At 44.6% G+C, this 21,953-nt stretch overlaps 1 protein-coding gene across 1 annotated transcript in view; it reads left to right on the top strand.

Annotated features, from left to right (window-relative positions):
• Nucleotides 1-6,039: 6,039 nt before the first annotated feature.
• Nucleotides 6,040-21,953, top strand: part of RAB31 (RAB31, member RAS oncogene family) — a 62,484-nt gene continuing 46,570 nt past the window's right edge. Inside the window, exon 1 of the mRNA XM_074548483.1 lies at nt 6,040-6,198. Within this exon, the coding sequence (XP_074404584.1) occupies nt 6,160-6,198 (39 nt within the window). The 5' untranslated portion in view covers nt 6,040-6,159. The remainder of the gene's footprint in view (nt 6,199-21,953) is intronic.

Here is a 21,953-nt window from a genome sequence, read left to right as displayed (position 1 = left end):
AAGGAACCGAGCAAACCAATGCCAGCACCACCAAAAGTAAACTGAGACAGTTCTTGTCATCTCCAGGGACTCATTCAGGAAAATTGTCACGCTGTCTTTACAAACTGTTCTCAAAACTGCCCAAAATGAGGACCTGCAAAACAGAGCAAGCTACAAGATCTACAGACACGACAAAACTGCAACCGTGAATATCCCCCAGTCAGTGCCCCCTGTTTTGAACTGTGCCTTGGTACAGGAAATCACAATAGCCTTTTGTTTGGATTAGTGTTTACACTGCAAACACCTGCATGCTCAGACACAGTTTTGTATGGGATGATACATGACAAAGAATTCAGCAGCCTTGTGGGCTCACATTAGTGTTTTCATAAGGCTCATGTGGAAAATGAGTTTGATAATAAGATACAGGGCTTTCATCAAGAACTGACTGTATGAATTCATACAGTATAAGGAATTTACAGGATGCAGCAACTGGATTGATTTTGCTGGACTGATTACATAAAATCACATAGATGATTTCAATCTCAGCAGAAAGAGCTCAAACTTGATTCCTTTTGACCTGATGTCCAACCTCAACACTTGGTGTTGACTGGCTGTCATGGCTTAACCCCAGCCAGCAACCAAGCCCCGGGTAGCCACTCACTCTCTGCCCCAGCAGTGGGACCAAGGAGAGAATCAGAAGGATAAAAGCTGGAAAACTCATGAGTTCCCATAAAGACCATTATTTAGGCAAAGCAAAAGCTGTGCACACAAGTGAAGCAAAAAATCAATTCACAGGTTCCCATGGGCAGGAGGTGTTCAGCCACCTCCAGGAGAGCAGGGCCCCATTACACATGGTAGTGGCTTGGGAAGAGAATCTCCCTCACTCCAAATGTCCTCCCCTTCTTCCTTATTCCCACACTTTATAAATGGAGTATGATTTCAAATAAACATTCCTTTGGTCAGTTGGTGTCAGCTGCCCCAGCTGTGTCTCCCCCCAGTTTCCCACATGCTCCCAGCCTCCTTCCCAGCACAGCAGTGTGAAGAGCCAGAAAAGGCCTTGGGTCTGTGTAAGCTCTGCTCAGCAATAACAAAAACATGTCTGTATTACCAACCCTATTAATTTGTGTTCAGCACAAATCCAAAACACAGCCCCATCCCAGCCAACGGGAAGAAAATTAACTCTACCCCAGTCAAACCCAGCCCACTGGCCAATTTGCTTAGCAATATGGACAAATAATCTGTTGGATCACCGAGTCTTGACTTCTGCTTTCCAAGATGTCTCAGAAACTTCTTTTTACCTGTATAAGGCTGTACCTTTAAATTAGTTTACTTTTCATTTATTGTCTGACTGAGCTTTTCAAGGACTTAGAAAGCCCTAATCCTAGCTTCCAGACTAAATCCATCTGAAGCTAATTTAGGTCTCTTCTTTAATTGAGCCAATATTTTGCTTTAGCTAGTTCTTGTCCCTTCTTGGTGCTTAATTCACTATGGTATTTGCAGTGTTCTCAAGTTGTAACACAGCTCCTGTTTTTCTGATGTAAGCAAAAAGTTTTTTTTAAATTCTGTGCCCATCTAACAGTGGAGAAAAGTTGCACTATCACCAGCTTGAGGCTATGGGACATCATTTGCACAGAATGAGAAGTCTTGCATCATTTTTCACTCCTTGAATAGGAGATTGCCTTGGGGATTAGCAGTGAATAAAGAGAGTAATCTTGACCCTCTTGACAAACATACATCTCTGATGCCAGAGATGTCAAAATGTTTCCCAAACACTTTAGGAACAGTGCATCTCTTGCAAGGTCCAACAAGAATCATGCTGGTAAAGCCTCGCGCAAACAATTCCCAGGTTTTGCTCAACAGCAATAATGGTGCTTTTCAAAGTTTTTGGCAGTCAAGCTGCAAGCAGCATCTTGCAGAGGTTTACTCCCCTCTAACCTTTTCCAGCAGATTTTTCTCTTCAGAAGGGAGTGACTGGACCATCCAACTGCCATAAACAGAAGACGTTAAAACATGAAGCAACACTACAACAAAATCAAGTAGCAGCCAGCTACATAGTCCCCAGGCATTAGTGCTGGAACCAGTGGGTTATAAAGAGCCTAATTCACTTTTTGCATGTGAAATGAAGTGAAATAAACCTTCTCAAACTAAAAAAAAACAATAAAATTGCAGTGGCTTAAGACCTGTGTAGCTGACATCAGAATCATGCTCTTTTTTCCACCAGGTCATCCCTGAACTTCTCTGGCTTTCATGTCTCAGGACTCTCATGATGCTTTTCAGGGCAGTACTTTTCTAGCCTTTGTTTAAGTAAGCAAACTTTGATTAAGTAAATATTTACTTAGCTCAAGTAAAGAAACAAACAAAAATAGCATCTCCCAGAATTTTAGCCATTTCATAACCACTGGATTTTGCATGGGATGTAGGAGCTGGAAGCTGCTTCTCCCACTCAAGGAACAGCTTGCTCAGCAGCAGCTGCTTTCCTTTTAAGAGATTTTGGCAGTTTCTTGGGCAAGCACCAGAAAGATTTCTGTGGTGGCAGTCATTACTGTGCTGCAAGTTTGTGTCATCCAAGGGATGCGGAGGCATTTGTTCCTGGGCAGCAGGGAGTTAACTTGCCTCCTGTTCCCTGCCTTGGGAATAAGAGCTGGGATGGCAGCCCACAGTAGGAGGGTCTGGATTGAATTCGCCAGTGAAGGGGGGGATAACATTTTTGTGTGAGAAAGATGCTTGCCAAGAAATCGAGAGGGGAAGTAACATGGGAGAAAGGAAGTAACTCATCAGTGTTTGGGACAGACAACAGCAGTTTCAGGATCTGGGTACACATCAGGGTCTTGGATGGATCTTTCTCTACCTACGTCGCTCACAGAGAAAGAAAGCAGGAGGAGGAAGTGTAGATGCCTTCATAAGCTTACAAACACTGCCAGAACCTCAAAAGCATCCAGTTTCCTGCCAATAAAGGCTTTTAAAATACCATTACACCACTTCTAGAGAGGAGGAGACTGAGGTCATAGAAAACTTTTAAACTTGGGACTAATCTACCAGCATGAGCCACACTGGGGCAGACACGTGTGAGCAGGGGCAAAGAGAAGGGCACCAGCAGCCCCAGCTGCCACTGCTCCAGACCACTGGAGGACACCCTGCCATGACTTGAAAGCTCCAGAGGAAGGCTGCTGAAAACCAAAGCCACTTGGCTTTGTACTTCCCCAAACCAAAATACAGCTGGTTAGAAAGAAGTGAGGTACACCATTGCTTCAAAACTTACAATTATTCATTGAATAAAATGCTACAAAAGGAAGAAAAAAAAAAAAAAAAGAAAGCAAGCTTCTGGGATGCAAAGATTTGTTTTCCTTTATTTTTAATAAGCCATTTGAAAACACTGCAACATGACCAATTCTGCAAAAATGTTTTCCTGACCACAGCGTCTTGCATGCAGACAAACACAAGGATTATGCCAGTTCCTGGAAGAATGAGCATCAGTAGCTTTTTTAAATTCTGGAACACGTTTGTTGTTTTTCTCTCTTCTTATCTCCCTAATTCTGGGGATACTCAAAACTTTTGGGGATACCTTTTTTGTTGTTTTTGTTGTTCATAGGCTCTTTGTTTAAACAAGTATGTTACTTTTTCCTCTGGTTGTTAATTTTAGTTTGGCTCTTTAGATTTTTTGACTGTATAATAAAGTTGCCCTTAACAACCTCTCTTCTGCTGTTTCAGCCTGAACAATTTCCAGTGGGTCATCTTTGTGCTACTGTTTTAAACAATTTGCTTGTTTCTAAGTAGCTAATTAGTTATTTGTTCTATTCAACAAGAAACTTTTGGAGTCTGGGCTGTAACTTCTTTTTGTGAGAGCTCACACTACACCAGTGTGTATTTGAGAAATTTCCCCAGGTAGGATGAAAGACAGGAATCTGACTTGCTTTCCTGGGCAAATATCTCAGGCACTGCTTCGTATTTTGGTGATACTGAGTCAAGACAGCCAGTGGACATGTAGTAATATGGCTTTGAAGTCAGTGAGATGTGTTATTGTCTGAAAAATGGACAGGTGTCCCTGCCCATGGTCAGTGGGGCTTGGGACTGGATGATCTTTCAGGGCCATTCCAACATAAGCCATTCTATGATTCTATGAAAATGTAATTCCAGCGAGTCTTGCTGAAATTAATTCAGGTGGCATAATGTTTCACATACACAGTAATGAAAAAAATCCCAGACTTCAAGAATTACACAATCTGGACCAAAGGAAAGGGATTGATGACTAATAGCATATATGAAAGATACAGAAATTTTTAAAAACATCACAAAACCCCCAAAAGAATCTATAGAAAGGTGATCCTGAACCACACACTCTTTGTAAAAGAATGCAGTGGGATGGTGTAAAACCTTAAAAATTTTATCTCCTGTCAATTTGTTGAACTAATTATTGTCTGAAATTTGGAAAAATAATTAGAGGCTGCTTTAAACTGAATGTCCTGAGTGTGAACTGTAGTTTTTCTACATCAGGGAGTGTATCCATGTGCTTATTGAAATACTTGACTGTATAATGCATTCTTGTGGAAAGGCAATGAGGAGTCAGAATCCTTGCAATATTCCTTACTCGTTGTCCAAAAAACCTGCTGTGTTTTGTTTCTCTGCTAAATTCTCCTAAAAAAAAAAGCTTAATTAAATCAAAAACATCTCTGTGATGAGCCCCTCCTTTGATCTCTCTCTTTTGATAATCTCTCTCCTGACAGGCTGTTAATACTCTGCTAGCAATACTTCGTGCTTTCCTCCATGGAGATAACAACTGCTGTGCTCCAGGCATCTCCTTGGCCTAGGATTTGGGATTCTGGAAGTGGGCAAACAAAAAATCCAGCCTATTGGTGTGAGTGCAGGGCTCCATGTGGAACTAATTAGTGTTATAATGAATGCCACAACAGTTTATTGCCAGGAAGCATCTAATAACCTGGCAGTAATCTCACAATGACTAATCAAGATTTTCTTCAATTCCCTTTAGCAATTTTACCTGATAAATTAGTGCAGGAAAAAAAAAAAAAAAAGCCAAAATAAAACTGCAAGCAAAACAGAGAGGCTCTGATTTAAAATATCTGATGGATGATGTTCTTCTGCCTTCCCAGGGTTATTGTGTGCAATCCTTCTCCATAAATTCCAGCACCTTGCATACCAAGAGCAGAGTGGTTATTCTTCATTGATTTCAGAGGACTAGCCTTAAGCTAATGAGTTTAACTTGAATTTGGTATGAGATGTGTGGGCTGCAACCTACTACTAACCTGAGGCTGACTACTTTAATCCACATTGGGTGTGTATTACCGGGATTGGGTAAAAAATGGAGTTACTATTTTCAATTATTTCTGCACATAGCAGGAAAAGCTTAAAAAAGAAAAGAAAAAGGAGATGGATTCAGATGGTTCACAACCAGAGCTGTCCCCATCCCGTGCCTAGCCCAGCACATGGTGTGTAGGACTAAGCATATGCACAGCCCCCTGCAGAATGCCATCTCTCACAGACTGTTTTTCTCACAACAGCAAATATTTACCCCGCAGTACCAGAAAGACAAGGAGCCCCAGGAGGGGGTCCAGCGAAGGGACACAAAGATTATTAGGGGTCTGGAGCATCTCTCTCATGAGGAGAGACTCTGGGCCTCAGAAAAGACTGAAGGGGATCTCATTAATACCTGTAAGTATCTCAAGGTGGGTGCGAAGAGGATGGTGTCAGACTCTTTTAAAGTCGTTCCCAGTGAGGATGAGGAGCAATAAGCATAAACTGAAAAACAAGAAGTTTCACCTCTGCATGAGGAAGAACTTCCCACTGAGGGTGGCAGAGCGCTGGACCTCCATGTCTCCCTGGAGACATTCAAACCCCACCTGGATGCGCTCCTGTGTAACCTGCTCCAGGTGATCGATCCAGCCTTGGAAGGGGGGTTGGACCAGATGATCTCCAGAGCTCCCTCCTATCTCTAACCATTCCGTGCTGTCCCCGCTCTCCAGGCTGAGCCCAGGGCGCGGTGGCAGCCCCGGAGCGGCTCCGGCGGCGATGGGATGGGATGGGATGGGATGGGATGCGAGCGGGGGGCAGCAGCGAGGCGGGGCCGGGCGCATGTGACCGGCGGCGGGGGCGGCCCCGGCGGGGCTGGGCCGCCTCGGCGGGGCAGTGCGGAGCGCCGGGGATGCGGAGCGGCCGGGCCGCGGGCAGATGATGGCGATACGCGAGCTGAAAGTCTGTCTGCTTGGAGTGAGTAAGGGCGGCCACGGGGTCGCTTGCCCCTTTCTTTGCCTCCTCTCTCGCCTCGCAGGTGGGGGCTGTGGGAACTGGGCTGGTCGCTAAGCCGGGGAACGCTCCCGGCCCGGCTGTCCCGTTCCCGGCCCGGCTGTCCCCTTCCTAGCCCGGCTGTCCCGCTCCCGGCCCGGCTGTCCCGCTCCCGGCCCGGCAGTCCCCTTCCTAGCCCGGCAGTCCCATTCCCAGCCCGGCTGACCCGCTCCCGGCCCGGCAGTCCCGCTTCCCGCGGGGAGCCGTGCCTGGAGGTCCGGGCGGGGCAGGGGGGCTCGGCCGCAGAAAATTCCTGCACGCCGAAACTTGGCAGCCGCGCACGGGGCGGGTAGAGGCTTTGGGGCTGGTTGTTTTTGTCTTGTTTCTCAGCTTTGTAAAAGGGAGAAGGGCGTAGGGGGAGGCGGAGAGCGGCTCTCTTTCGGGGTCTCCCCCAGCGCTCCCCGGCGGCGCGGCTGCCGGCACAGAGCCATCCCCCGGCGGCCGTGGCCCCGCCGAGGTCTCCCTTTGGTGCCAGAGCGCCGAAGGTACCGGCAGGGGTAGGGGGCTTTGCTGCCCACCCTGGGGGCTCGGCACAGGCGGCGGTGACCGTGCCGAGCCCCGTTCCAGCGGTGGGAGCCGCCCGGAGAGAAGCGGCAGCGCTGCCCGCCCCGGGACGCTGCGTCGGGGGGCTCGCTCCCGGCTCACCGATGTGCTGCTCGGTGCTTTGTTTAGCTCCTTGCCTGGCTTTATTCAGCAGCGCTTCTTTGACTCGATTCCTTACAGGAACGTCCTTTTTTGCCATTCCCTTTTTTTTTTTTCTTTCGCTTTTTTGGCGAACTCACGCGTGCGTTTCACATCTGGAGCAGCAATGTGCTTAGCTCGGCACTTTGGCTGCGCCTGCCCCTCGCTGCCCGGCACCGAGCGAGCTTCCCGGCAAAATGTGCCCACCAAGTTGGCACAAACACCGCCGCGGAGCAGAACCACCTCTCCTGACAGTAACCAGCAGAGCATCACTACTCCAGTACACAAGTTACTGTCTAAAAGTCAAACATCTCAAATTACCCGCTGCAAGTTCGGCTGCTTTTAGGCCCACATCTCCATAAGCACTCAGAGAAGTGCATGAATGAAGGCTTTTGAGAGTGAATTTGCTTTCATGCCATCCAAGTGAGTTGAACATTTGAAAACCAAACAGAAATAGACGCTCCAGTTCTCTCTGATTTGTGTTGACACTTAGCCCAGCAGGAGTGGGTATCTTGCCCTGGAGTAGTTCTTGCGAGGATGTGCTGCCAGGGCTCTGGAGAGCTCAACCCAAAGTATTTGGCAGTGACCATCCCTCCTTTCTTGGTCAGAATTCCTGTCTTCAACTTTTAAAATGGCATAGTGACAAAAATAAATGTGGTTTGTACAAACATGAGGAGTCTGTGGTAGAATATGTGGATGTGTCTTTGCTTGTTTTCTTCTCCAGCAGAAAATGTTGTAATTTTATAGAGCTGAAATGTCTTGTGGTATGAGATTCCACATGTCCATAATTTATTGATGTTTTGTAACATTAAAACTTACTGGAGATTTTGTAAGGCAATTGCTTGGGGTTTTTTTGTTGGTTTTTTTTTTTTTTTAAGACAGGAAAAGAAACCTATAGTGCAGCTCTGTGTTACTAAGAGTATGCAATTACTGTGTAGATTCATTAAAATGATGGGGTGGCAGTGGTAGCACTTAGGGAGATGTGTCTGTAGTTATAGTCACTTAGTAATTAGTGATATGTTCCTTCTGTTTTAAGAGGGTATAGTTGTAGAAAACCTCCTACTTCTGATCACAGACATCTCATTTACTGTGGGGATTGACACTATTTTCCCAAATGAGAGGAATCCTTCAGATGATGAATCCTCTTAAGAAGTTGACGTTTCTAGAGCAGGGAAACTCCATACCTGTCTGTGTGAACAAATGGAGGCAATAACTGTCTGATGTGCTTGAAAGCTAGATGGCAACTCAAAATACATTCTCAGATCTACCAAAAGAAATCTTGACAGTTGTTTTTTTTTCAGTAGGTCCTGAAAAACCCTGGTTAATCTGCACTGTATGTCACAGATCCCTTGATAATCAGTCTGGCATGTTCTAGTCCCAAGACAAGTTCTTATCCTTGTTAGAAATATGGATTAAATCGGTTGGTAAATCCATATCCCTCTCCACTTCTGAACACAGCCCTAGACTGCACCTCTGGATCAGACAAGTTTGGCTTCAAGCTGTGCAGAGGGCCTGGGCTTGGGCTGTTTCTGCCTATTCAGAATTTCCCAGTGGGAACAAATTGCAGCTGGTACAATGTTTGCAAAGCCAGCTTCTCCACAAGCTCTGGAGTCCCATTTGGCTATAGAGGGTCTAGATGGGAATATGATGAAGAGGACTAGAGAAACCAGAGCTCTGGTGCACACTGCCAGCCCTACATGCCAGTGCAGTTCTCCAGGGCCAGTGAGTGGCCTGGAGCCATTGCTCTAAAGATGTGGAGTAGGTTATTGGCTCCTGGATGTGACCCCACATTGCCAAGAGGGAGCCTGGCCTCTAGTTTTCAGCATTAACCTAGCAAAACAGGATTTGAGTGTCTGCATTTAATTTCTTTTTCCTCCAGAGTATCTTGGAGTTTTTAAAACTCTCTGTGGGTGTCACAGGAGCGATTTGGAGCAGGCAGGAGTAGTGCAGTACAAGATGATGGTTGTGGGATTTGTTGCTGTTGGAGGAGACACAAGCGAGGGAAGGGCAAAGGGGAAGTCTGGGGCAGCAGGAGGGTGGGAGGGAGTCAGTTTGGAAGGAAGGCTTTGTTGATTGCAGAGCTCTCTGAGAAGGGATGGTTCCAGCTTGCCAGTGGGCGAGGAGGAGCAGGATGCCTATCTAATTGTCCGGTGCCTCGCAGCCTCGGGTGTAGGAGCCACGGAGGTGCAGTTGAACAGCTCTCTTTAGTATGTTGCCATGCAAGTGTCCTCAAGCCTGCTCCTTAACTACTTCCTCCAGTAAATTACTGCTGCTGGGCACTGAGGTATCTGCATGTGAGAGGTGTTCATCTTCCTGAGTGCAAATGCTTGAGGTCTGCTCCAAGTCCTGTCCTGTTACCCCCAACTCCTCCTGCTCTCCCAATCCCAGTTTATTTGTTCCCAGCAGTTGTCCTTGTGTTGGATGCCGCATGCTTCTGGGTCTGAGCAGGTTTTAGCTGCAGCTCAGTGTGTGTAGTGAAATGAAGTGTAGCTCTCCTTTGACTTGCATGATGTTTCCATGTGGGCACCTTGTTGAGGGGCTGGAGGAGGGAGGAGTGTTGGGGAGCTGCTGTGTTCCTGAGCCGTGCTTCAGTGCTGAAATGTGGCTGGCTGTGCAGCTGCCAGCTTTCCTAATCTGTCTGTGGCTGCCTAGTGCCCTGTGCCTAGCTCCCAACATTTTCTTTATGTGGGCTGGAGGAGGGATTTACAGCTCCCTGCCAAATCCTGACATAATTGTGTGTGGCAGCCGCAGAAGAGATTGCCAGGTTTACGACTAAGGCAAAGTTTCTTGTCTTTGTCACTTCCTGAGGAAACTTTGACAACTCTTCAGGCTTTGGGAGGTGGTTTGCTGACTACCGTCTAAAGTGACCTCCATTACTCCTTTCCTTCTGTTTTTGTTTATTACATTTTTGTGTTGTGACTGTGTATCACAGGACCAAAGGAGGTAGGATTGGAAGAGGCTCAGAGGTCATTGCTTGTCCCTAAAGCCCTTCTTATTCCTGACATATGTTTGTTTCCTCTGTCTTTAAAAGCACACATTCTTCTCCCTGGGGTTATGTCCCAGGGCTTAACTGCTTTTCCTGTAGAAAGTTTTTCCTGAACATAGTGCCCACGTCTTCCACTTTGTTTCACAGAGGAAACAAACATATGCCCACTTTGTTTCTTCACCCTTCCATTTGTGCCTCTGTTTTCTTGCTCCCAAGGAGTCGCTTGCTGGCATGAAAATGCTGTCTGAAGCTGGTGAGCCTGCATTTGTAAAAGGAGTGACATTTCCTCTGTGGAAATTACACTGTGATACAGATGTATACACAGATCGCTGGGAATCTTTTCGTTTGTGTCTAAAATGTTTGTCATAGTCAATGCTTTTATGGCCTGCATGTCCCAGCACAAACAGGAAAGCTGCTGTTAAAAACAGAATAGCATCACCCCTGGCTGGGCTGGACCACTTAAGGAGCTTTCTTCTCACCAGGTGTGTGAAAGGTGGCCTCAGTGGAAAGGTGAGCATCCTGCTGGAGACAGCAATGCTGCACAGTGCAGAAGCCACGAGTGCATCAACATCTGCACTGTTGTAGCCTAAAACAGAGAGCAGAGCAAACAAAGGGGGTTGTGAAAAGAGGAAGAATGTACTGATGAAGTAAATGTGTGCCTTCTGTAATTTTGTCCACAAAAGTGTCTTGTCTGAGAGAAGAACAGAGACTGCCAAGCAATTCTTTCTCCCATGCTAATGGTTCATCGTTACCTACTCATTCATTCTATTTTATTATGTAAACAAGTAGCTCTATCGTGAGAGAAATTTTTGAGTCGTGGCCACATGGCTGTCTGTCTTGTGAAGTCACTGTTTTGAAGTGTCCATCATTTCAGGCTTTCCATCAAAGGAGCCCTTTGATCTGTATCTCTTTCCTAGCCAGTTATGTTTTTGCATTGTAGTGAAGCATCAAATTACAGGTGAAACTGGACAGTGATTTTAAGTCCATGGAGAACTGAAAGACAGACGTGGTTAGCTGAACTGCATTTACCTGATTTTCTTGGGAAATGTTTTTTCTTTGTATTCTTCTTTGGTGAAGAATACTCTGAAATATGCACTTAATGTGAGCACACAGCACTTCCATGTTCTGTTGCCCTGCTTTGCCAGTCAAAAGAAGCATACAAGATACTAAAAGAGACTGAGACTGGTGATTTTGTTTTTATTGTGTTTGTCAATATTGCATAAAAATCCAGTTATGTACCAAGCAAGAAAGACCTGTTCTCTTGTATCAATAAAAAAGTGTCTTCAGAAGTCTAAAGCAGCCTTTTCATATTATTTCGTAAGACATTTAAATGGCTGCAATCAGATTTTTTTGCAATATATCCATTAAATATGTAGGTAAACAATTTCTCATAATTTGGAATTCAGGATTTCATGTTGATCTTGGCCCTATTGCTTTCCTAATGTATCTAGAAAACTTTTTTCTTTACTAATTTCTTCCAAGGGTGTTGTGTGGGATTGCTTAGAAGAGCAGACTGGAACATCCTTCTAGGAAAAGGTGATTGTGGAGGCCACACTCTTCTTTCGTTTCCTAACCAAACTGGATTTCTGAAGAAGCAGGAGGAGGAATTTGAAGCAGATTTTAGTTTCAGTAGCAGCAAAGCCTCAAAGGGGAAGCTTGTTACTAATCATCTCCTGGGTAGCAAAAGAGCACCCTGTGGTTGGTGCTTGTTGCTGCACTTCATGGGCTCCCATTTGCTGATAACCATCTCTGAGCTCCCATCCCATGCTTGTAACTCGCCTGTTGAATGAGTCCATGCAGTGACTGTCACCCAGATATCATATGCAGGCTGTAGTTCTACTGTTTTTCAAATTCTCTTTATATTTAGATTTCCCCAGCCCCATGCTCTTTTTGATTTCTGGCCAAAAAAATTGGGAAACTTCTTGGTTTACAGTAGTTCTGGAGAAAAAAAACCCCACATTCTTTCTTTCTTTCTGCCAAAATAAGGAAGTCGAATGGTGATAAACTCAATTTTTAAACATAGTTGAGTGCAGTTTTAGCCCTGCTCAGTGAAGTAATGCTGAGACTATGTGAAGGAGGCAGAAACTTTGCATGCAAACAATACACAGGGAAAAGAAAAACCCTCTCATTTCCATCAGGTGGTTCCTTTTAGCTAGCTTAAGTCAAGCCATATTAAAAGGCCATTTTTAATTTGCATTTAAAGTGTGTTTTCTGAAACTCTGGTTGATGGTAGGACTTGTTTCTAAGGTGATAATTTGATTTATTGGTAGGATGTGCTGCAGTTACAGTGCAGTTCAGCTGCCCATGGGCAAAAGCCTTTGAGTCTGCAGGGCTTTTGCCTCTGGTGGTGTTTATAAATTACACAAATTATACAGTGCTGGTGCATTTTACTTGTGCTGGGCTGTGTCTGTGCTGGGTGCAGTGTGGGTGCTGCAGACTGCAAGTGCACGTACAGGCTGGAGAGACCTGTTCTTGACCTATTCTGTCTAAAATTTCTCAAGCTAATTGCTTGTTGAGAGAAGCATTTACAGGGAGGTTGGAGCCATAACTCTGCTGCTCTTGCTCTTTTGCCTCCCTGCTGCTCCTTCTTGCAGATGGCACTTGTCCAGTCATCAGGGCTGCTAGACCCTCCCAGGACTGCTATTAGTCATGGATTTCCTGGCCACATCTCTCTCCAGATAAGATCAGGACAGACACTTTTTTCTTTTTTTCCATTTCCTGCGCTGAGGTTTCGAGAGGAAGGGAGAGGGGTACATTGAAGTGAACACTTTGAAGTGAACTGCGTTAGCAGGTTCGCACTGTTAAAGAATGATAAAATGGTTTGAGTTGGAAGGGACCTTTAAGACCATCTGGTTCGAACCCTGCAGCCATGGGCAGGGTCACCTTCCACTTGAGCAGGCTGCTGTTGACCCCACCTTCACCACAGTTCAGGTGCTGCCTCAGAAAACTGCACAGCATCCCAAAAAAACTCACTTCCTTTTCAAACCAGGACACTAGGGCAAGGAGTTTCTTGTCAACTCTGGTGTCTCGCCAGCCTCCACTGATGTGGGGGCTTGTGGGAACTCAGCACATCATTCCTGATGCGCAGAGTCACCGAGACAACCCTTGGGGGGCTCGGAAGTCCTGGAACGTTGCCAGAAGTGTTTGGTGGCTAGACTTTGATCCTGCACAGGACATAACACCTGTATGAGGATGGAAGGATCACATGGGGATAAGTGGTGAAGGGATAGATTAATTATAGTGTGAAAACACAGGTTTTGGAATCTTGGTACAGGGGGGTTCTAGGAGACAAGATGGAGGAATTAGGGCGTGTCCTGTCCTTCTTCTTCTTGTTGTCATCCATCTTCGATGGTGATGGTGGCACTTTGAGATTGGTTCTTACTGAATGTGCACTTGTCAATAAGGGTGGAAGGTACTGGGGAGAAAAGGTAAATATCTTACACGTAGTTTTTGGTATAAAGATAAGCGACCGCCCCGAGGACAGTCAGTGTGCTCATGGCTGGCTTGCTGTGCGGACCTCTGTCGGGCCGGGAGAAAATATTGTAGATAAGAATTAATAAACAACTCTGAAGAACTGAAAAACCAGAAGACTCCTTTCGTCCTTTGGAGCGTGGACTGCCCCAAGGCCATCCAGAGCCTCTCCAGGCCATTAGAACAACTGAGACGGGACTGGGGCTGGTTTTGGAGCTGTGCTCTCCATCAAGAGGTCTGGAGCTTCCTCTGCTCATATTTTTCTTGAGTGTTTCTGGGGCCAGCCGAGTGCCCAACAGATGGTTAGAGGTGCCATCCAAGAGGGTTGGGAAAGGATGTTGGAAGCTGGGTAGAGTTGGTCTACTCACAAGCTACCTGCAAGTCTTACCTCCATCCAGTGCTCATCACACCTATGGGTTAGGTCATCGTGCCAATGAGTTGGATCATCCCGTGCTTTTTAGAGAGGGCAGAGGAAGCCTGCAGTGCTTTGCTCATTGTCATATCCCCCACCACCTCCTGACTGTAGGCCAAGGGCAGCTGATGTGAATTTAACTCTGCAGAAGGTGTTTGGAGCTGCCATGGGACACGTGCTTCCAAAGTAAACCAAAATAAAAGATGTTTTTATTCTTACAGAGTTGTTTTTCTTCTCACTACATACCTTGTAGAGGCTGGGTAGTGGTGTCAAGGTCAAGGTGAAAGGAAATTTTTAAACTTCCATCTCAGTTTGTAGGATGCCAGGAAAGGGACACATTTCAGTTTTCTTCTGAAACATCTTGTACACCCTTTCCATGAATGCTCGCTGTTTTGAGCACCACTGCCAAAGGACAAATCCAAGCTTTAGGAAGCTGCCAGCGGAGGTGGATGGGAGGCCAGCTGGGAGCAGAGCCTTGTATAAGCACATGCCAGTGGTTGATTTACAGTCTCTGGCCTTGCAGGGCTGTGCTGAAAGCCGAACAACAGGCAGTGGAACAAACGCTTTTTATTTTCGCTGGGATATTTTTAAACAGAAATGCTGGTTAGTGCATGGGTTTTATATTTTCTGCAGGCGAGGGTAGAGAAGTTATGGTTTTTCACTTTTTGTTTTGGCCAGAGTATGTTCTTATTTGGGCAACATGTGGAAGTGCATGTGCATGAAATCCAGCCACTAAATACTTAGTGTCCCTGAGTTATTGTTTCCTCCTTTGTCAGCAGAGTGACAGGATGCTGCAGACGTCACTGGGTGTCCTGGTTGGACCCCTCAGGGGACTGTAGTCCCTGCAGGGCACTATAATAAACTGTAAATTATAAATATCAGGCTCTTGCAGGAATTCACCTACAGTTAGGGGCTCTCTGAAGCAGATTCTCCTTCCCTTTAAAACTTGTATATGGAGCCAAAATGAGTTACAAGAGATTACTAAAGTGGGTTTAATTCTGAAAAAGAAATTAAATTTGGGGCCCATTTAATTCTGCAGCAAACAAAACTTAAGTGTTGATAGGATCTCATGGTTCATGAGCAAAGCTGTGCTTCTGGGTAACAGAACATGTCTGAAGTCACTTGCATCTCTTTCCAGGCTCACTGATGACCTCTGGGATACAACTGGAATAGCTTTAACCTTCTCTATCTTATGCTTGTAGTTGGTAACTGATAACTCATCTCCAGTACTGCTGCTGTGTCAATTCTCCAGATGTACCCATTTCTTCCTCTGAGGGAATTCAGTGGCAAGAAAGAATCCTTAGGTCAGCATCTGGTGTGTGCCTGCAGAGAGAGGCCGTACTGGGAATCACCAGACTTGCTAAAGACTGATTGAAAAGAGTGTTTCTTTGAATGTGGTCTGGTGTCACACCAAGGTTCAGCTTGACTCTTGAGACTTCAATTTTTAGATGCTTGGTTTAAGGGGGCAAAAATATGTTATCACTATGGTCAATAGTTTAGGATTTAGAAGAATATTACAACTGAGATATTGAGGTGTTGGTAAATGTACAGTCACAGTTTTAATTTTGAGCATCTTCTACTATCCATGGAAGCAAATACTAATTTTGTTTGCTTTAGGCCATCTCTGTTAATAAAAAAACCTCAAACCACAAAATAGTGAACCTCTCACTGACTGATTCTCACCACTATAAGCCTGTAAGGGTGCACTTCCACTTTGGTGGATGAATCTCGCAGCTGATTAATTCCTGGAGGGGTTTAGGAAATGAGAAAGGGAGTATGTTCTTTCGTGAATAGGAAGCCCATTATCTTCTCTTCTTTTTTTTCCTTTTCCTTTGCATACTAAATATAAGTATTTAAGTGCCTATTTTAAGAATCATAATAGCAACACTTGAAATATCTCTTCTTAAAGCTGATATGAACAGGAAACCTCCAACCACTTTTAGGCCAGAAGTTATTCATGGTGCATAGTCCATGCTGACTTCAACCTTTCCAATACTGTGTAGACAAGCTTCCTTTTTGGATATTAATTTTCTGAATGTGCTACAAACATTAGAGTTTTTTGCTACATTATCCCTTACACCAGCAGTTTTCTTTTTTGAATGTTATTGCTCTTGTGGAAAATTCAAGGAAAGCTAAACTTTGTTTTTGTCTTGGTTTTGTTAAATGTCAGTGAGGGAATTAAACTTTGTCTTCAAGTGTTATGACTCCAGCAGCAGAGTGTAGTTTATGGGAATAATCTTCAGAATCGATCGTTCTGTCTTAAATTGATGTGGGTTTTTTTCTGCCTTGGATATTTTTGTGTATTTTTTTTTCCTGCAGAGTGCACTTGAATGCCAGGGCATTCATCAGACAGCTGGAGCATGTTTTATGTGACAAAAATGGCAGTTGGATAAAACCAAATAACATAAATTTGATTTGAGATTATGTTACTGAAATGCTAATCTGAGTAGCATCCTTTAGTATATGTTTGATTCTGAGCATTAGGGTAATCCCCCTTCAGCAGAGTGTCAGGGTGCATCCTTCAGCCTTTGCTGCATGGGCTAAATTGAATCTCGTGCTTAAAGCTCAGGACATGCTTTAATGCACAGCTGAATGACTGATGTGTGGAGAATAGGATAAAATGTTTAGGTAAATTAAGTATTTGAGATTATACAGCTCATGAGTGATTCCTGCCATTTGACATTAAAGCCAGACAGAATAGCTGAGATCTACCTATCTTGTGGCCAGGTTTGTCTTCTCCCTTAGGCTGGTGTGGAAAATAGCAGAGAGAAAGCCAGCCTTTGACACCATAAATCCAAATTTACAGAGATTGTCTGAAGGAGAGTGGTAGCCCTGCAGCCTAAAAAAGTTCTTCAGGAATAGTTTATGACCAAAGAATGGTTTGGGTTGGAAGGGACCTTTAAGATCATCTCATTCCAGCCCTCCCTGCCATGGCAGGGACACGTTCCTGCAGACAGCATTGCTCAGGGCCTTGAACACTTGCAAGGATGTGCAGATCAGTAGAAAAAGGGGTGTAGAAGTAGGCATGGAGGAGATTTGGAGGAACAGAGAATAATGGAGGAGGAGGAGTCTGAAACTGTGAGACCAAGGTAAAACATGTGGGAACATTGTAGGACGACTGGTGAGAGGGATTGAGGAACACAGAGGAGTAAAGTCAGGAGGAATGGAAAGAGAAGCTGAGGATAACAAAACAGAAAGCTAGACAGAGCAAACCAAGAAAAGGTAGTAGAAATAATAACATGGGGTGAAAAAACCCTGCCAACCTCTCCCTTGGTTTTAGCCTTCAGTTTCCTTTTAAATGATTTTAAACCCCTGACTTTGTCTTAGTGCTGTTTCATTTGTGTTTCAAAACACTTTTGGCCAGTGGAGCCTGCAGAATTGTTGCTTGCATTGCTTTAATTTCAGCTATATCTCTCAACCAGTCAAAACCACTGTCACAGATGTGACACAGGGAAGCTTTGGTGGGATCTCATTGGCCAGTGGATATCTCTTCCTCAATCCCTGTGCCTGTTGTTCTGCCGTGTCTGGGATCTATGGGAACTTTGGAGGTAGTTCCACATAGTACCAAACACTCAGGATGTGACACTGGAAGTGTTTAGTATCCAGACAGTCTGTCTTGAGGGTGACTCCTCAGCACCTTCTGTGTGACTTTTCCTACTTTTGAGAGAAAGATGAAATGCACTCTTCTACCCCTTTGTCCTTTGAGGAGATGTCCTTAAATGTACTGACCCCCATGGCTCAGCATTCCATTTGAAATGTTCCCAGCGTGATTTCAGTTGAGATTTGCAAAGTCTATACACTTTTGACTATTTCTGGTTCCCAGATTTTGAGTGAAGATGAGAAAAAATGGCCAGGTGAATAAAAACTTCCTTTTGCAGGTCAGTTGTAAGTTAAATACTGGTTTCCTAGTTATTTTTGTGATGGAGAGAAGAGGGTGCCTTAACAGTAAGAGCAATAAAACCTGGTTTTCCTTAAGGACCTTTCCCTAAAAAGTTGAATTTCATGGCTCTAGTGTTACCAGCTTTTAGAAGTTTCATTCCTGATGAAATCAACAGGAGGTGAACACATTCAAGAAGTCAACTGCTTAAGGGCTACAGCCTTGCACTGATAATTTCTCCCATTTGTGAGCCTGTTTGGTGCAGATAGCTTTAGGTTTAGTAACTTCATAGCAGCACAGAGTAAATCCACAGATAAAAAAACAGCCCTGGGATTTATTATACCGTGCCTTCTGTTATCTCTTCTGTTTGCTTGCATGAGTGATAGAGGGGAAAGCACCAGGTGGGTCTTTATATGATGCTGTTTAAAATAAGTGGTGATGTTTGCTGTCTTAGGGAAAACTACATCCAGACAGCAGGTGGAATGAATATGAAATCACTACTAATTGAGTTTAGTTTAAACCTAACAGTTGGGTAAAACATTTCTTAGCTCAGATTTAGGTTTAGGCAAACTTTTGTTTGTCCATTTCCCATCCTGCACATAAATTCAGGAAATGAAAACCTCCAGTTTCAAGGATTTTAGGCCTCTCCTTCATGTTGCTACCAAATGTCCACATGGATGCATAGTATCTACTTGTCATTTGCAGTTAATTGGAAATAACAAATAATGGCAAATTTCAGAAACACTCAACTTGTCCCCTTCTCCTGATACCTCCTACAGAAGAAACTTGTTTTATTGTGTCTGGAAGGTTGATGGAGGCTGCTTTCCAAAGACTGGCAAATTGTAAAAGCAGCTTGCATAAAGAGGGTGCCATAGCATCTGGGCAGCCTTTAGGCTGCTGATAAAGGAGACCAGCTCTCACCTTAGATGGTCACCAGAGGCTGCTGATTTTGCAGGTTGTTGTATCAGCTAAAAGGAGCTGATGATCAGAAGCAGAGTTTCTGGCAATAAATCCAGGTATGAAATCCTTAGTTCCCGTCCCACCCTTGTGGTGTTTCCTGACCCACTCCAGGCTGATGGTGTCCAGCTGCCTTTGGCCAGTAGAGACCAGTGGAGGAGATATTTGCTTCTGGTTGTTGGTAGGTGACATACCCAGTACCAGGGCTCTGCTAATTTGGAGCAAAGCTCCATGGCCATGAGGCTGGTTCCTGTTTGTTAGAGGAAATGTGAGTTTTTATAGCTGCCCCTGAAACTGCCTCCTTCCTCTCTCTTGCCTGTTGCTGCAAGGGAGAAGGGATTGGGCTTTCTTGTCTCCAGGACTGAAGTTTTCAACCAGTGTTTCAGTTGGAACTCATAATTTAAGTGGCTTTTTTCTTCCTCTCTGCTATGAAATGCAGTAACAAGTTGCAGGTGGGACAGTTACAAAGTGGGATGAGTAAGTCTGAACATTGAATTGAATAGCACTTATTGAGCTTGGTTGGACAAATTTGAAGGTAATTGAGCCCTTTTCCAGTTTTTCCAGACAATTGCTGAACAATTTTTATACTAGTGAAATAGCAAGCTGAACACAAGAACCATTTTGTCAAATGCTGTGGTTGATGGGCATATTGTTGCTTGTGTAAGAGCCACTGCCTTCATTTAATAAAAGAAAATTACTTGATGCTTGTTGGCAATCTGCAGTGTGAAATTATAGTGTTTGGATTGGATTATCAATTTCAGACTGGTTGGAAGATTTTTGATATCTTCTATGTTGAGACAGGAATATAAATTATTTTGTTTTTGTATTTACTAGGTGACACTGACAAGCCTATATTTCTAAGTCATGACCCCTGATGATAGAATTTGACAATGAAAAGAGGTAGGGTGTTAGAGTATGAACAACAACTTGTGTCAAACAGCAATTCAAGTCAAAGATTATCTCCTCATCATACCAGTATTTTGAAAGTTGCAGCTGTTACAGTATATGTGGGGAAGGTTCATTTAGGAAAAGAATTTGGTTTGGAAAGAACTACACAGAATTTTTTATCCCATTTTTTGCTGGCAAATTGTACTTGAAAACAACATTTGTCAGGATGCTGTTGCTTAATGTGTTTACTTAACTGTGAAAACCTCAGGTTATTTATGCATGTTGTCTGAAAACTAAATTTAGTTTCTGTGATCACTGCATTGCACAATGGTGATGAAAGATATTTAACCAAATTGTTATGCTGGTGTGTGTGCATATGGCCAATGGAGATAAAACCCCTGCAATCAATACTCATTATCACTGACAATGTGAGGTACAGTGACTTGTATGTTGCTTCCCTTACCTAATTTTTCAACTTCAGGGACAATTATGAGCATTTCTAAGTAGATACTATTCACACATTTTTTACTGTATCTTTAAATAGGAATTGCTCTGCAGGAGGAGTAGTACATCAAGTGGATTTTTGTGACTCCATGTGTGTTTTGAGATAGAGCAGGTAGGAAAGGGATGGCAGCATGCAGATGTTAAAAAGTGTCCCAAATTTGTCTAGAAAATTAACTCTGACCATTGGAATTGCCAAAATCCAGGTATTACTATCAATAAAATTGTATTGTATAAATTAAATTAAAACTGCAGGTACTGCATTGAAGCAGTACCTGCAGTTTTAATTTATTTTACCTTTATTTAGCTCCTCCCTGTTTGAGGCTTAATCTGCTGGAGTGATCTGTGAAGTTTGCTTTTAGTTCCTGTTTTGTTGGTGTTGGGAATGTGACCCATGGTAAACCAGGGCCCATTTCTCATCCTCACCTGCAAAATGAAAAGGTGAACATTGGAGAAGTCGTTCTGAAGTGTCTGTGGTGGAGCTCAGATGGGAAATCAGCAAGCTGGCAGCAGGGAGATGTGATTAGGGTGAGCCAGGGTGGTAGGAGAGCACCTCAGACTTGGTTTGAGGTCCCGGATGGAAGCTGCATCCCTGCGAGTGTGCAGGACCAGGCTGGATGGGGCTTTGAGCAACTTGATCTAGTGGAAGGTGTCCCTGTCCATGGCAAGGGGGATGGAAATAGGTGATGTTTAAGGTCCTTGTCATCCTAAACCATTCTGTAATTCTATGATTCTGTAACACACTTTCTTGCCACTTACAAGGCACCTCTCAGGGTGGGTTTAGTGGGTTTGTCATCTGGTCTGTGTTATGCCATGGTCAGGAGGATCCTCTGATCCAGTGCTCAGTAAAAGGCAAATAGAAGTGTGATTCTTGTGTGGAAGATAGTGGCTCCATCAAGTCCCACAACTATGGTCTCTTAAAAATTAACCCAAAAATTTCCCCTCTGCTGCATACGTCATTGTTGATACTGTGCAGGTTTGGGTGGGGTTTTTATGGGTTTTGTGGGGTTTTTCCTTTCTTTATTCATTAGTACAATAAATTAATTGTGGGATGGGGCATTCATTTGAAGCTGCCCTTGCCACCTTCACACTACCCATTGCCACACCGGGCTCCTCAAGGCGGTCCCAGCAGTGGGAGATGCCTGTGATTCCAAGGGAAGGTGCCCGGGCACTCTTCTTTCCCTCTCAGTCTGCATCACCTTTCTAGTGCTTGCAAGCCCATCCTGCTGTCCTCTTTCCCTCGTTCCCCAGGCTTTTGGCTCCCAGCTCACTCGGGCAGAGTCAGTGTCCCTTCCTGCTGCGCTCCAGTCCCAGCGTGGCCGAGCGGAGCCAGTTCCTGCTCCCGAGTCCCTGGAGTCACCAGGTGGTGCTATTGCCCAGGGAAATGCCGTCCGTGCGCTTGCGCAGGGGCTCGGTGGGCTTGGGTTTGTCGTGGAGCTTGCTTTGGTGGGCACCTGGGTCAGGTACCGCCAGGGCTTCTGTTTCTTGCCTCGGGTTCAGTCTTGAGTCACTTTTATTGACGCAAAGTTGTTCAGTCAGTTTTCTTGATGCAAAGTTGTTTCCTGTGACTTAATCAGTGCCTTGTTTGACAGTGAGGTAGGTCCCCCAAAGGCTGGACTGCTTCTGGATGGTTTGTGCAGAACTCAAAAACTCAAAAGCTGCTTCACTGTAGTGTGAAGCATGAGCAAGTCTCATTAAGGACATCCTCAGCCTTTGTAGTGTTGGGTCCCCCATGCAATCCAGTGGGAGGGATTTTTGCTCATTCATTGGCATGTGCTGCTGGTCCAAAGGAGATTTGTGTGTGTGTGACCCTTTAAAGGTGCTCCTCTTCTTTCTCCTTTCATCCTCTCATCTTATTAGCCAGCCAGATTGATACCACCTTATTTGCAGCTGGTTTTATAGACACC

This window comes from Zonotrichia albicollis, chromosome 1 (genome assembly GCF_047830755.1).
Source record: "Zonotrichia albicollis isolate bZonAlb1 chromosome 1, bZonAlb1.hap1, whole genome shotgun sequence".
NCBI classification, from domain to species: domain Eukaryota; kingdom Metazoa; phylum Chordata; class Aves; order Passeriformes; family Passerellidae; genus Zonotrichia; species Zonotrichia albicollis.
The sequence above is the reverse complement of the archived record's forward strand: the minus strand, read 5'-3'. Positions and strand labels throughout refer to the sequence as shown.